Source organism: Bos grunniens, chromosome 23 (assembly GCF_055505025.1).
Source record: "Bos grunniens cultivar Pamir isolate PY7600 chromosome 23, Bosgru_T2T1.0, whole genome shotgun sequence".
In the NCBI taxonomy this organism is placed as follows: domain Eukaryota; kingdom Metazoa; phylum Chordata; class Mammalia; order Artiodactyla; family Bovidae; genus Bos; species Bos grunniens.
The window spans coordinates 50,437,075-50,453,870 of NC_141187.1; the positions used below are offsets into that span (position 1 = coordinate 50,437,075).

General features: G+C 43.3%; 1 protein-coding gene across 1 annotated transcript in view; it reads left to right on the top strand.

Moving 5' to 3' along the window:
• The window catches only part of F13A1 (coagulation factor XIII A chain), a 143,627-nt gene that overhangs the window by 39,401 nt on the left and 87,430 nt on the right, over window positions 1–16,796 (top strand). The window contains exon 4 of the mRNA XM_086370908.1: window positions 7,153–7,404. Within this exon, the coding sequence (XP_086227034.1) occupies window positions 7,153–7,404 (252 nt within the window). The remainder of the gene's footprint in view (window positions 1–7,152; window positions 7,405–16,796) is intronic.

Consider the following 16,796-nt stretch of genomic DNA (forward strand, 5'->3'; position numbering starts at 1 on the left):
TTGCAGAGCTCCTCACACGTCTCCTTTCTTCCTTCTGCCCCTGACGTCCCCTTAAAACCTTCTAAACCCACGTCCACTGCAGCCCAGAGACCCTTTCCGGAAGCCCCCGTCTACCAGGTCTTCTTTCTCGCCACCAGTTACTAAGCCCTTGGACTCACACTTCCGCCTCACATCCCTGCAGTCCACCACGCGCACCCCCAGCTGTCCTTCCGCCTCCAGTCCCTTCAGATCTTCCAGGTTTACTGTTCTCTTGGCTTCCTTCATCTTAGTCCCTCCAGCACCCTCCCCGCCACCTCCACAGAAGCAGCGACATGCAGCGAAAAGAGAACGGACTTCCAGCCCAAAGATCTCAGCCCGTGCCCCGTGTCCACCGCCTGGTGATACAGAGGTCTCGGGCGTGACAACCTCACGGGACCTCAGTTGCCCCTCTGTAAAAATTTCCTCACAGGGACCCCAGGAAATAAAGCTTCATTTCTATCACACTATTTCCATCTCTGTGTGAAGTGCCTTGGCAACACAAAACACCTTTTACAAAACTGAAATTGAACATTTTAGCTGAGTCCAGTGAAACCAATAAAAAGTTATAACCAACTTCCTGTGTCTTCAACACTCTGAGACTGAGGCGTTTGACTAGACGGTTTTAACGAAATGAAACGCTGACCCAATCGCAGTGTAGATGTTTGTTCCTGGTTTGAAAACATAGTTCTCTCTGAAGGAAACATGAGGTGATCGTATTTTCTTCTTAACCCCAAGTCTCAGACACTGCTGGTGCTTTAGTTGCTAAGTCGTGTCTGACTCTTATGACCTCCTGGACCGTAGCCTGCTAGGCTCCTCTGTCCATGGGATTTCCCAGGCAAGAATACTGGAGTGAGCTGCCATTTCCTTCTCCAGGGGATTCTTCCAGACCCAGCATCACAGCTGTGTCCCTTGCATCAGCAGGCAGATGCTTTGCCACTGACCCACCACAGAAACCCCTTGATTCAATAGAATACAAAATTCTCTAAGGCAGAGATTGACAAATTTTTACTGTAAGGATTCAAGCCAAACTGGGTTCAAATCTCAACGCCAGATCTCATTGCATCACCCTGGTCAAGTGGCTTCATCTTATTGTGCGTTCATTTCCTGATTTGTCAGATTAGGATGATGACAATGATTCTCCTCTCACTGCTGCTCTGGGGGGTGAAGCAGCAAGAGGAATATCCTAAGCAGCGCATCCATGGCTTGTCCGTAGACTGTAAGCTCAGCGAGGACAGGAGTCTGCTTTGTTGACTGTTGTGTCTCTAGCACTGAATGATGCTATTCGTGCTTAGCACAGAGCAGGCAGTACTGTTGCAGGAAGAAGAGAGCTTCAAACAAACTAGGCTTTAGATTAAATCATGACTGGGTTCAAGGCCAGCGTGAACAAACATGGCTCTCCTTTTCCTTCACATTTTAATAACTTGAATTTGCTAGGTAAAATTTAATAGGAGTCTTTGCAATGATAGCTTGAAGTATAATAATGGAAATGAGTGATCATTGGTATTTCAATATTCCTAAACAATAGTGGATGTTAGTACAAAGATGAAGCTGAAGTTCACAGCACATAGCTTTACATTGTTGTTATTCTTTGGTTGCTAAATCATGTCTGACTCTTTTGTGACTCCATGGACTGTAGCCCACCAGGCTCCTCTATTCATGGGGTTTTCCAGGCAATAATACTGGAGTGGGTTGCCATTCCTTCTCCAGGGAATCTTCTCCTGCATTGACAGGCAGATTCTTCACCACTGAGCCACCTGGGAAGCCCATAGCTTTAGGTACCCTCTCATAGTTTCCTTTTGCTGTTCTTAAAGGAGGCTGCTTATATAATTCATTTGAAAATGCCTTTCATCTTTTTTAAAAAAATCTAAGTCTCTCATTATGACATAGATTTTCTCTCCGAAAGTTTATTTTTACCAAACTTGTGTCATATTTAATACTTGTATTCTAAATCCAAGTCAGTATTTAGTGGCAACAGCTGCCAGGAGTCACTGGAATAAATGAATTACGGCCCTGTTTAGCTGGCAAGATTGCATTCGATTTCCACACTCCAGCACCAATGGGGTCTCCAAGAGCAACAGAGAAAGGGCAACCTATTTCCCGGGGCTGAGCTTGTACAGAAAGGAGCATATACAGGAAGTATGGGACCTTTGGGACAAACAGCTTTGGCAGGTGGGTCATGTCCAAGCTTCCCAGAAGCTGAGCCCCATGTATTCCCAAGAATACCACCTAGACAACTGTCATACCTTGGCAGAAAACCATTTTCAAAGCTTTATTGGATTTGTGATGATATTTATTCAGGGTGTTGATAAATAGATACTCCTACAACAGCAAAGCACCAAGGTTCTACTCTTCTCCCTGGCTTGTGCTGTATGCATTTATTTACATTAAGATTAAGCATCTCACTGAATTACACAGTGGCGACTTATGCAGCTACCTCCTTAGGATGCTGTCTGCAGCAATATACCTGCCAAAGAATCCTTTAAAGATCCCAGTAATTGGAGAAGCCAAAAAGAAGCATTGTTTTTATTTGTTTTAATGTAGAATTCTCTACCTGGTTTATGTAAAACAATTGAAGTAAGTTTTCAGTAAGTTTCTTCTGCTTACAATCAAAATAATTTTCAGACATGTTAGCCTGATTTGTAATTTTCTCCACGTCTAGAATAGAATGTCTGATGCATTTTGGTAAAGTTTGTAAATGAAACATTTGCTCCAGTTTAAAATACCTAGGTATTTGACTATTTGGTAAACCAGACTATACAGTGAACTGGAAGCTAAAGAGTTAAAGAATGCTGTGAGGTTGAATACATGGCAAAGACTGTTTTTCCAGGAACCCATCGGTAAAATTTAGTTTTGATGTTGATCATGAAGTAGGAATTTGGTCCAAAATGGCAACAATAAAGAGAAAAAAGATTTGCTCTGAGATAGCTTATACATAAAGTTTGATAAGCCTGGACATATGGCAAAATGCTCTGATGTTTAATTTTCTATTGAAATAATTGCTAAAAATTTGTTATATATGAGAAATTATGTACAAAGCATCTTACATGTAATATTTTATTTTATTTCACCATTGAGTAGTAGTATTATTCTCATTTAATGACAGAGAAAAAGAGGAAAATAGAGATTTGTAAAGGTCATGTAATTTATTGTGATTATTTTATTTTTTAATTAGAGGATAATTGCTTTAAAGGGCTGTGTTAGTTTCTGTCATACAACACAAATCAGCCATAAGTATATGTATATATCAGTTCAGTTCGGTGTACAGTCCTGTCTGACCCTTTGCAACTCCATGGACTGCAGCATGCCAGGCTTCCCTGTCCATCACCAACTGCCAGAGATTGCTCAAACTCATGTCCATCGAGTCAGTGATGTCATCCAACCATCTCATCCTTTGTTGATCCTTTCTCTTCCTGTCTTCAATCTTTCCAAGCATCAGGGTGTTTTCCAACAAGTCAGTTCTTTGCATCAGGTGGCTAAAGTATTGGAGCTTCAGCTTCAGCATCAATCCTTCCAATGAATATTCAGGACTGATTTCCTTTAGGATTGACTGGTTTGATCTCCTTGCAGTCCAAGGGACTCTCAAGAGTCTTCTCCAGCATCACAGTTCAAAAGCATCAATTCTTTGGCACTCAGCTTTCTTCACAGTCCAACTCTCACATCCATACATGACTACTGGAAAAACCATAGCCTCGACTAGATGGACCTTGGTTGGCAAAGTTATGTCTCTGCTTTTTAATATGAGGTCTAGGTTGGTCATAGCTTTTCTTTCAAGGAGCAAGCGTCTTTTAATTAATGGCTGCAATCACCATCTGCAGTGATTTTGGAGCCCAAGAAAATAAAGTCAGCCCTGTTTCCCTATCTATTGGCCATGAAGTGATGGGACTGGATGCCATAATCTTAGTTTTGTGAATGTTGCATTTTAAGCCAGCTTTTTCACTCTCCTCTTTCACTTTCATCAAGAGGCTCTTTAGTTCTTCTTTGCTTTCTGCCGTAAGGGTGGTATCATCTGCATATATGAGGTTATTGATATTTCTCCTGACAGTCTTGATTCCAGCTTGTGCTTCATCCAGCCTGGCATTTCACATGACCTACTCTGCGTATAAGTTAAATAAGCAGGGTGACAATATACAGCCTTGTCATATTCCTTTCCTAATTTGGAACCAGTCTGTTGTTCCATATCTAGTTCTAACTGTTGCTTCTTGACCTGCATACAGATTTCTCAGGAGGCAGGTAAGGTAGTCTGGTTATCCCATCACTTTAAGAATTTTCCACAGTTTGTTGTGATCCACACAGTCAAAGGCTTTGGCATAATCAATTAAGCAGAAGTAGATGTCTTTCCGGAACTCTCTTGCTTTTTCTATGATCCAGCAGATGTTGGCAATTTGATCTCTGGTTCCTCTGCCTTTTCTAAATCGTGCTTGAACATCTGGAAGTTCTTGATTCACGCACTGTTGAAGCCAAGCTTGGAGAATTTTGAGCATTACTTTGCTAGCATGCTGCTGCTGCTAAGTCACTTCAGTGGTGTCTGACTCTGTGTGACCCCATAGACAGACGGCAGTCCACCAGGCTCCCCTGTCCCGAGATGAGTGTAATTGTGTGGTCGTTTAAACATTCTTCAGCATTGCCTTTCTTTGGGATTGGAATGAAAACTGACCTTTTCCAGTCCTGTGGCCACTGCTGAGTTTTCCAAATTTGCTGACATATTGAGTGCAGCACTTTAACAGCATCATCTTTCAGGATTCAAAATAGCTCAACTGGACTTCCATCACCTTCTCTAGCTTTGTCCATAGTGATGCTTCCTAAGGCCCACTGGAGAAGGCAATGGCACCCCACTCCAGTACTCTTGCCTGGAAAATCCTATGGATGGAGGAGCCTGGTAGGCTGCAGTCCATGGGGTCGCTAAGAGTGGGACACGACTGAGCGACTTCACTTTCACTTTTCACTTTCATGCATTGGAGAAGGAAATGGCAACCCACTCCAGTGTTCTTGCCTGGACAATCCTGAGGACAGGGGAGCCTGGTGGGCTGCCGTCTATGGGGTCACACAGGGTCGGACATGACTGAAGCAATTTAGCAGCAGCAGCAGCAAGGCCCACTAGACATCGCATTTCAGGATGTTTGGCTCTAGATGAGTGATCACACCATCGTGGTTATCTGGGTCATGAAGATCTTTTTTGTATAGTTCTTCTGTATATTCTTGCCACCTCTTCTTAATATCTTCTGCTTCTGTTAGGTCCATACGATTTCTGTCCTTTATTGTGCCCATCTTTGCATGAAATATTCCCTTGGTATCTCTAATTTTCTTGAAGAGATCTCTAGTCTTTCCCATACTATTGTTTTCTTCTATTTCTCTGCGTTGATCACTGAGGAAGGCTTTCTTCTCTCTCCTTGCTATTCTTTGGAACTCTGCATTCAAATGGATATGTATTTCCTTTTATCCTTTGCCTTTCACTTCTCTTCCTTTCTCAGCTATTTATAAGGCCTCCTCAGACAACCATTTTGCCTTTTTGAATTTCTTTGTTTTGGGGGATAGTTTTGATCACTGCCTCCTGTACAATGACAAGAATCCAACCATAGTTCTTCAGGCACTCTATCAGATCTAATCCCTTGAATCTACTTGTCACTTCCACTGTATAACCGTAAGGGATTTAGGTCACACCTGAATGGTCTAGTAGTTTCCCTGCTTTTTTAGATTTAAGTCTGAATTCTGCAATAAGGAGTTCATAATCTGAGCCACAGTCAACTCCCAGTCTTGTTTGTTCTGACTGTATAGAGTTCTCCATCTTCAGCTGAAAAGAACATAATCGATCTGATTTCTGTATTGACCATCTGGTGATGTCCATGTGTAGAGTCATCTCTTCTGTTGTTGGAAGAGGGTGTTTGCTATGACCAGTACATTCTCTTTGCAAAACTCTATTAGCCTATGCCCTGCTTCATTTTGTACTCCAAGGCCAAATTTGCCTGTTACTCCAGGTATCTCTTGCTTGACTTTTGCATTCCAGTCCCCTATGATGAAAAGGATATCTTTTTTTTTTTTTTGGTGTTAGTTCCCATGGACAGAGGAGTCTGGCAGGCTACAGTTCATGGGGTTGCAAACAGTCAGACATGACTGGAATGCAAAGTAGGAGGTCAAGAGATACCTGGAGTAACAGGTAACTTTGTTCTAGGAGTACTCTCTCTCTATATATATATGTATATATACACACACACATACATCTCCCCTTCCTCTTAAGCCTCCCTCCCAACCCATGCCATCGCACCTTCTTTTAATTTGCCAGAGATTGCAAAGGTAATAAGTAGCATAGCCAAGATTCAAACCTAGACAATTTGCCTCTGGAGCCTGAATTCTTGCCCAAGACATAAGCCTAAATTTACTAAATATGACATTGGCAATAAACATGTTTCAGTTAAATAGAAGATTAATTACATATGGACAACTTATAAATGGAGCTGTATTAGGTAGTATGACAAATAATGAAATTGCATTCAAAATACACAAAAACACTTGCCTTATACCCCTTATGTGTGTTAATTCACTTCAGTCATGTCTGGCTGTGTCCAACCCCATGGACTACAGCCCGCCAGGCTCCTCTGTCCATGGGACTCTCCAGGCAAGAACACTGGAGTGGGCTGCCATGCCCTCCTCCAGGGGATCTTCCTGACCCCGGGACTGAACCTGGGTCTTTTGTGTCTCCTGCATTGGCAGGCAGGTTCTTTACCACTAGAGCCACCTGGGGAGCCCTTATGTCCCTTTTTAGGGCTTTTTAAAGCCATTCTAAGTCTTTAGAGAGCAGAATTTCTGGTACTGATGACTTCACATCACCCTGTAAGCTGTTTTGTTTTTGCATCCAAGATTAGTATTTCTACACCTTATTTGAGTGCATTGACCAACCAACAAAAATCTTTGTAAGTACTGTCATTCTTTTTAAAAAATATAGACCAGACGAATATGACCTTCAAAAAGTTCTGAAAAATAACTGCCATCAGACAGCAAGTTGGCAGCAAAAGTGAAATTCAAACCCAAGTTTTACTATTTCAAGTCTAATGAATTATTTCCACCTTCAGCTATTAAGGTGACAGAGAACAAAGGTAGCTTGTGAAATCTCAAGGCTGTGTTTCTTCTTTCTTCCCATAGGTCTCTACCCCCAGGAAAATAAAGGAACCTACATTCCAGTCCCTTTGGTCTCTGAGCTGCAGAGTGGCAAGTGGGGGGCGAAGGTGGTCATGAGAGAGGACAGGTCTGTCCGGCTGTCTGTCCAGTCTTCTGCAGACTGCATTGTGGGGAAGTTCCGCATGTACGTGGCTGTCTGGACCCCCTATGGGGTCATCCGCACCAGCCGAAACCCCGAAACGGACACATACATTCTCTTCAACCCTTGGTGCGAAGGTAAGGGCCTGGTATTTATTATCTCACTACAAAAATAGTTCATATATTTCTAATACATCTCTTTTTGGGTCAATAGAAAAATTATGCTAGAAGACGTGTTCCTTCCTACATCCACTTTCCATGTTTTAAGGACAGAAGATGACGCAAAATTTGCTTTCAGTGTATGAGGCTATAACTTGAAGTTAATGCTGCTATAAATTTACTTCAAGAAATAATTGAAGATTGCGTAAAAATGCACAATTAGTTAATTGTGAAGTTAATATGCTGATGGTATTACCTCTGTGTATGTTATTGCTCTATTAACAAAATGGGCTTCTTTGCCTTGACTTTCAAAATTGATAGGATCCAGAAGATAAGACATATAAATATACTAGATGTTAGTCACTCAGTTGTGTCCGATTCTTTGTGACTCTGTGGATTGTAGCCCACCAGGCTCCTCTGTCCATGAAATTCTCTAGCAAGAATACTGGAGTGGGTATCCATTCCCTTCTCCAGGTGGATATGATGGAATACTATGCAGCCATAAAAAAAACATGATTTTACCACTTGCAGAAACATGGATGGACTTGGAAGGCATTATGCCAAATGAAATAAGTCAAAAAGAAAAAGGCAAATCCTGTATATCACTTATATGTGGAATCTAAAAAATATAACAAACTAGTGAATACACAAAAAACAAGCAGACTCTCAGAGAACAAACTAATGATTACTAGTGGGGAAAGGGAATAGGGAGGGGCAAAATAGGGGTAGGGAATTAAGAGGTACAAACAATTAGGTATAATAAGCTACAAGGATGTATTGTACAGCACGAGGAACATAGGCAATATTTTATAATAACTATAAATGGAGTCGGAGAAGGCAATGGCACCCCACTCCAGTACTCTTGCCTGGAAAATCCCATGGACCAAGGACCCTGGTGGGCCGCAGTCCAAGGGGTTGCTAAGAGTCAGACACGACTGAGCGACTTCACTTTCACTTCTCACTTTCATGCATTGGAGAAGGAAATGGCAACCCACTCCAGTGTTCTCGCCTGGAGAATCCCAGGGATGGGGGAGCCTGGTGGGCTGCCATCTATGGGGTCGCACAGAGTCGGACACGACGGAAGCGACTTAGCAGCAGTAGCAGTAGCAGCATAAATGGAGTATAATCTTTAAAAATCATGAATTATTATATCATATATGTACACTTCTAATTTATATAATATTATACAGCAAATATAATTAAATTAAAAAACTATTAAGATTCATAATCTGGCTTCAGAAAAATAAAATAAAGTTGACCTTGTCTATAGTGAAACTAACTTTTATCTCCTTAATTCAAGTACAGAAAGCATAAGTCTAATGAATTCTGTAAATTTGTTTAAATGCACAGTGGGTGCAAACTTTATAAATCATAATGCTGGATATGCAAACATGTAACTTTAATATAATTCAGCTTAATCTCTACTGCTATTTTGAGTCTTTCCTTCTGGCTGCTGCAGAAGCTTAATCTAGTTATATTCAAATAAACTTAGTCAAGTCCAAGAATTTCTCTACCAATCCAATTTAAGAACTCCATCACACACAGTATTTTTCCCTGTCCCCATCTCTGCCCTTCCTTATTTCTGCCTCCATACTTGGTGTGAGGCTGGTCTTAAGTTTCAGGGGCAGATGCGAACATTGCAGTGACACTCGGGGGAGAGTCCACTTTTAGATCTTAGGAAGTAAGGTAACGGAACATATAAAAGCTGACATAAGACCAAAGATTTCTCACACCGTCCTGTCCCATATACATTGCTCTCCAATATCTTCCAAAATGAGTCTATATTAGCGCTGGTTTTGAACGTGGAAGTTGCACTTGATTCAGGGTGGATATGAACTTACACACAGGTAATCAGTGAACAAGGTTTTCTGCTCGGGTTAACATAAACCTGGATCCTCCTGACCCTTTATTTGAAGGACCTATTCCAGTATTCGAGCTAATCCTATGCTCCCCACCTGCCCCCTCCGTCCTCCTATACCCACTAATCCTTATCTATGAGACAAGGTTCAAGGTTGATGGTAACAGCCTGTGGTTTCCCCAGCCTAGAACCCAAAGCACAGTCCAACTCGGATGCTGTATAATGAACCCCACACACAACCAGATACGCTGTAGCTTCACACTCCCCAGGGTTCTGCTTGCGTGTGCACTAACGCAGAACATAACACACGTGATAACACGGGGCTCACGGAGATATGGTCTGGCAACTACAGAGGAGATTCAGAAAGAGACCACTGCCCAACTGGAAAAGATTACACAAGAGGAAGTCAGAAGTTGTCCAAATAAAGCCAGGTGGGCAAGATGCTGCCAATACCACACACGCGCCGTGGAAGTGAGGTCCAAGGTGACTCAGGACACCGGGCTGAAAATTACGCAGGCAAGTACAGCACTGATTGATCAAGAAGGTTCTGCTGTGTGGCTGGGGGCCTTTAGCTTGCTTTGCATTCATAGGCAATTTATCCTCTTTAATCACTAAATCATTAGTGGGGATCAATAGTCATACCACATTACTGAGGCCAGGGGTGGGTGGAGGGAGAATTATTGGTTAGCTTTTTAATTTGATTGTGCTAACCAGGCTTCAGATCTATCCCAGAAAGGAGCCCTTCTCTGGGTGCTGGAGAGATAACCGAACCCACAAAGGCAGCAGGAGTGAGTCGGGCACTCAGTGTGAAGTCCTCTCACCTGTCTGAGCGCTCAGGAACTCTGAACTGTTGAATGCATTTTCCTGTTTCAGTTCAAACCTTTCCAGATTGGTCATCTAGAATTCGTGCCAGATCGTGTACCCTGAAAGATGTCAGCGTCCCAGCCTGTGCTTAGTCCTCGGGGCAACATTTGACAGCTCTCTTTGATAGGGCATCAGTCATTTTCATGGGGCTCGTCTTGTCTTAACCACACTTCCCACCTCATTCCCCATCACTGACGCCACCTGAATTCATCCAGACTTCATCCTAGCACAGTATCTGGTACACGCACGCTTGCTCAGTCACTTAGTCATGCCCAACTCTTTGTGACCCCATGGACTGTAGCCACCAGCCTCCTCCATCCCTGGGATTGTCCAGGCAAGAATACTGGAGTGGGTTGCCATTTCCTTCTCCAGGGGATCCTGCCGATCCAGGGATCAAGCCTGCCTCTCCTGTGTCTCCTGCATTGTCAGGTGGCTCTGTGGTCTGGTAGATACTTAATGTTGAATAAATGTTTGCTGCACTGATTTAATCATTCCAAGTAAATGCTTTCTAGGTTCACTGCACCTATCACCACAGATCAGCTGTGTCACCCCATACCTTACCACTTGAAGGAAGTCAAAGTCGTATACAGTGCATGGGGGACATGGGTTGTGGTGTGTGTGTGTAGACGTCTCTCTCTTTTAGCATCTGATGCTAAACTAGCATCTGGTATTTCTAACGTTTCCCCCAAGTGATTGATTTCTTTCCTTGTTTCTTTATTTATTTTTTACCTTTGGCCACACTGCACAGCATGTGGAACCTTACTTTCCTGACCAGGGATTGAAGCTGTGCCCCCTGCTTTGGCAGCTTGGAATCTCAACCACTGAACCACCAAAGAAGCCCCTCTAACTTTTTATTCACTATGACTTTGGCATTTTCCTTTAAACAGAGAAATCAATTAAATTTAGTGTAAAGAAATCAATTTCTACTATCTGGATGCTTTTAATAGGAAGTAATTAGTATGAACAAATTGTATAGTATTTTGACATTCATTCTTATACTCTTTGCTTCGTAATTATACATGGTCTTTTAGACCCTTCAGTACAGAATGGAGTGATGTACCAGGCCTGGTATTCCCAGGGTAACCATGACCAACACCCCTTCCTCTTGGAGACCGTTGAGCCCAGACCAGAATTTACACCCTCAGGCTAGAGCCCTTCATTCATCAATCCACAAATAGTAATAGTATATCTCCCACAATGCTCATGACAGCATAATTACCCATGGGTACTACAGAACTATTATTTATTCATTCACACATATTAAGGATCAATGCTGAAGTAGGCACTGGGAATATGTTAGTGAAAAAGACAATCTTCGTCCTCAAAGAGCATCTGGCGACGGTTTCACAAATGAGCTGCTAATAAACATGAATTTCAACACTGAAAAGCACAGAAAGGAGTCGTGGCAGAACAAGAACATGCAGTAGGGGCACCGGCCTCACTGGGGAGTGGGGGGAATGGGTTAGCGGGTTACCTTTGCACCCCATGCAGCCCCTGGAATAGTGTGTGCACACGATAGCAGTCACATACTTGGCTAACTGAATTTCAAGGAAGTTTTAATAGAGCTTATGTGACAATTTGAAGCCCTTATGCATTCAGACCTTGTATTTAATGAAATAGCATATCTCTCTTGCAAGTGTCTGAATTGGTAGAGCCCATTCATCCTCACAGCAAGTGACAGTTATCTGGTGTGGCATCAATCAGAAGGGAACCCAGGGAGCTCTCAGTAGACTTTATTTTCAGTGGCACATAGATGACCCCAGATTCAAGGTCTGAAGCTGTTTCTGGAGGGAGCATTTGTAATTCCTTAGCTGGGTGATTCATTTTTTTTTTTATCATTGGAGTACAATTGCTTTACAATGCTGTGTTGGTTTCTGTTGTACAACAAAGTGGATCAGCCGTAAGTATACATACGTCCCCTCCCTCTTCACCCTTCCTCCTACATACCTTCAAAGGATGCTCAAAGCTGGTGTCTTCCTGCATTCTGTGTTTCAGAAAGCAGGACCCTTCTCTCTTTCAGTCCAACATGGCACAGAGGTAAGCCTCGTCAATGCTGAACTGAATTGATGACCACCACTCCAAGGGGCGGCGGGGAGCGGAGTATTAGCCTCATATTTCAAAAGAAAAATCAGACTCTGTGGTATTACATAAAGTTTTCAAGGTCATCCAGAAAATCAGGAAACAAGCTGGGGCTAAAACATGGATACCCTGGTGCAGGGAAAGATTGAGGGCAGGATAAGAAGGGGGAGACAGAGGATGAGATGGTTGGGTGGCATCAGCCGACTCAGCGGACATGAGTCTGAACAAACTCTGGGAGACAGTGAAGGACAGGGGAGCCTGGCGTGCTGTGGTCCATGGGGTCTCAAAGAGTCAGACACGACTGAGCAACTGAACAACAACAGGCTCTTTTATTTTCAGAACCAGAACCACTGGTACCCGGTATTGTGGAATAAGAGAAACAGGAAATAGATGCCAGCTGGGAAACGTCTATGATGTTCTAATCAACACTGGAAAAGCCTACTGTTAAAAATAAATAAATAAAAACAAAACCAGGTTGATAGCTAAAAGATCAAACAAGTTTTCTTTGCAAAAAAAGAAAAAATTTAAACATCCCAACAAGGGCACAGGCTCCCTTTGAGAATATGTGCTAAGTAAAGAATATCTGACATTTTTCTTTGTAGAATTGCTTCATGAATAATAGTCTATCTTCTAAAGATACTTTACACTAAAAAGTCCTTAACCAGCAAAACTGGAAATACAGCACAAATCAACTCAACTTCCCAAGCTGGCCTGAGCTGTGATACGATGCAGTGTCTTTGCAGGGAACAGGCCCAACAGTTGAGAAATCGCTTGCCGGTGTCTCCTGGGCTGGTTTCATTCCAGAGTTCACAGGCACAAAGGCATGCCCCTAGGGAGGTTGAATTGAACCGTTTTAGGAAGACAGTGGCTCTGGACCCTTCCAGAAATAAAGTGCAGATGCTGGAAATGCCAGTCCTGACTATACTCCAGGGGCTTTCCTCGTGGCTCAGTGGTAAAGAACCCACCTGCCAATGCAGGAGACATAAGAGATGTGAGTTTGACGGCAACCCACTCCAGTATTCTTGCCTCTAGAATCCCATGGACAGAGGAGCCTGGTGGGCTATTGTCCATGGGGTCGTAAAGAGTCAGACACGACTTAGTGATTGAGCCCAGGTGGGACAGTGGTAAAGAATCCTCCTGCCAGTGCAGGAGACCCAAAAGACGAGTTCAATCCCTGGGTCAGGAAGATCCCCTGGAGTAGGAAATGGCAACCCACTCCAGTATTCTTGCCTAGAGAATGCCATGGACAGAGGAGCTTGGCAGGCTATAGTCCATGGGGTCGCCAAGTCGGACACGACTGAGCAATCTGAGCAGTAAATATATGCCAGTGTTTCCCAGATCCCATAGGTGGGAATCATCTGCCTAGAGCACAGCCTCAGGGGTCACCACCCCATATGATGTACTTGAGATGGAAAAACATATAGTCATGACACCAATCTGGAGTCACAAGTGCTCCACAGAGAGGGTCAGTCCCCAGAGCGCTGATGACACCCACCCGGCAGGTCTTACCTCTTTATTTAGTGGCACTCAGCTTTTGTATGAAGGGGAGGGGAGTAAAAAGTGTCAGTCACTCAGTCGTGTCCAACCCTTTTCAACCCCGTGGACTACAGCCCGCCAGCCTCCTCTGTCTAAGGGATTTTCCAGGCAAGAATACTGGAAGGGAATTGCCATTCCCTTCTCCAGGAGATCATTCCAACCCAGGGATTGAACCTGGGTCTCCCGCATTGAAGGCAGATTCTTTACCATCTGAACCACTGGGAAAACCCCAAAAGTTGTTTCTAATTCTTCACTCAAAATCTCTCCTTTTACCAAAAAGGTGAGCCATTTCACCTTTTTGAAGAGGTCAAATCACCATTGCTTCTAAAGGATCTCAAACAGAAGCAGACTGTGACTTGAGCTGTTCAAGAGTCTCTTTGGAGATAAAATATGGGACAGCATTCTAGCTCCACAATTTTCTCTGATCCCTTTGCCAGGCTTGACTTAAGGACCTTAGAAATGGGGCTTGCTTTAACTTTAAAATCGCATGAAAATAACCAAAAGGAAATTTTCAGCCCGGGTGGTGATGAATAGCCCTCCTTCGCCCTCTGAGGTTAAACAGATACTAAAATCAATAGGCTTAGCATTTATTTTTACATGTTTGTTATAAATTCTTACTTTCTCTGGGTGGGGAAGCCAGTGGTAATTTCCACAGGGGCCAGAAATCAGCCCTAGAAGTGAGTCCTAGCAGTTCTCAGCTCACAATTTGCTTTTCTTAGCTGCCCTACTCCTCCCACTGGAGGAATTATAAAATCAGGGAGGCCATTCTTCTTTACCCCTTGCCTCCCGGTAGTCACCCAGGAGGAGCGGTGGTTCACAAGGCATGCTGAAGGTCTGCTCTGGGTAAAGTGCACGGAGGCGTTAACATCTCAGCAATGGCGCCGTGTTTCCCTTGGGTTTCACTGATGGTTGCTGGTTGTTGGCCAGAGGTCGCTTAGGATCAGGAGGTTGTCAGCAGGTCTGTGGTGCCACCATCCCAACTCTGCAGCCCTCTGGACCCGGTTTCTTCTATCAGCTCTCACACGGTTGAGAAGTGTAGTCCCCACGCTTGTGCACACACACACACACTCTACTTTCTCACAGTTCAGATTGTTGGTTGACTAGAGCAGTGAATTGCTTGTCAGCTTGTTTTTTCTTTTAATAAAATAATAGTATCCTTCATTTTACTAAAGTGCAGAACCAATCTCTTCCCACCTCCATCATCGGATCTAGAAAACCTCACTACGCCTTTCAAACTAATAAATAAAATTTTTTTAAACAAACAAAAAAAACACCCCCCGAAACCAACAACATCTCAAGAGGCAAATGATTGAGTTTTCCTGTTTTTGTCAGCCTATCAAACACAGAGAGTTTTTCGGAGTTTCCATGGTGATGAGGTTTTTTTTTTAATCCTAGCTTTGGACAACTATATTTTAAAGTGACAGATCTGAATAAAAAGAGGGGAAAGAAAGCTCTGCTTTCCACATTCAATCTTCCTTTAAAATCATAAATAAATTTAAAATGAAAATCGAGGCTCCGCATTTGATCCCCCTGCCTTGTTGTGGAGTCATGATTATGCCTGCCTGTTTTGAGGTGAGTTTTAATTCAGCGGCTGGAAGGAAACGGGTGGGCTGCACTCAAGCTACAGTACTCCTTCCTATTCATGACTTGCCACCTAAATTTATGACTTCTCATCAACAATAAGCCAGAGCCCAAAAGTAAATCCTTCATTTTCTTGGACTTCTCTCTCACTCTCCGAGCCCTGGACATCCATCCCCGTCTCTCATTCTAGAGGTCGGCATTTATTTTGCCGTGTTTTCAGGCACAGTGCACCGGGCGCTGTGCAGACAGTGAGTGGATCCCTCGGACTCAGCATCATAGTCTATTTGGGGGGCAGCTTGGTATTCAAACCCTGGCTTCACCTCTCAGCTGCAAAATGACCTTGGGAAAGATACTTTTCTTCTCTCTTCCTCAGTTTCCTCATCTGTAACGTGGGGAAAATACAGTGCCTTCCTCTGGGAGACATTATGAGGTGTTTTTAAAGAAACAATTTTACATATTTATTTATTTGGCCCTGCTGGGTCTTTGCTGCTGCTCAGGCTTTTCTCTAGATGTGGATAGTGGGGCTCACTCCTCCTGAAGGTATGCGGGCTTCTCGCGGAGCAGCTTCTCTCGTTTCAGCTCCTGGGCTCTGGAGCACAGGCCCCGTAGTTGGGGCGAACAGTCTTAGCCACTCTGAGGCCTGAGGCCCGTGGGATCTTCCTGGATCAGGGACTGAACTCACATCTCCTGCATTGGCAGGTGGATTCTTTACCACTGAGCCACCAGGAAAGTCCTCACTATGAGTTTTAATAAGTCTGTTTTTGCACCACATTAGAAAGTTCATGGCATGGAATGAACACTGTACACATACTTGTTCCAGGAATAATGAAATCACAGAACAGAGTCAGTGGAGTGGGGCATGTCACTGCAACACCCATAGGGCACTACAGAACGAGGCTGCATCCCGCCCGTGCTGGAAGGACCGAGTAGGAAACCTAAAGAAGGGGGAAGAGTTATAATTGTATAAAGACATCTACTGATGATAAGGACATTGATAATAAAAAGAGCACACCATATTGTTCTTGAAGAAAAAGTACTGCAAAAAAACCCTGAACTTGTTAAGCTCTTCTTAAACAGGTAGTTTCATGTAAATGCAACCATATTTTTTAAAATAACTTTTTTTTTTCTCATGATGAAAGTCTTATTACAGACACAAAAAATAATGAAAGCATAAAAAGAACTCAGAGATTTACAAGTCACTGTTACCATTTTGGTGCACTTCCATCCATTTAATGTATTTTTGTATAGTTTTATTTTTGTGAGAGTGAGTGAAGTCACTCAGTCGTGTTTGACTCTTCTCGACCCCATGGACTGTAGCCTGCCAGGCTCCTCCATCCATGGGGTTTTTGCAGGCAAGAATACTGGAGTGGGTTGCTATTTCCTTCTCCAGGGGATCTTCCCCACCCAGGGATCGAACTCAGGTCTCCTGCAATGCAGGCAGACTCTTTACCAT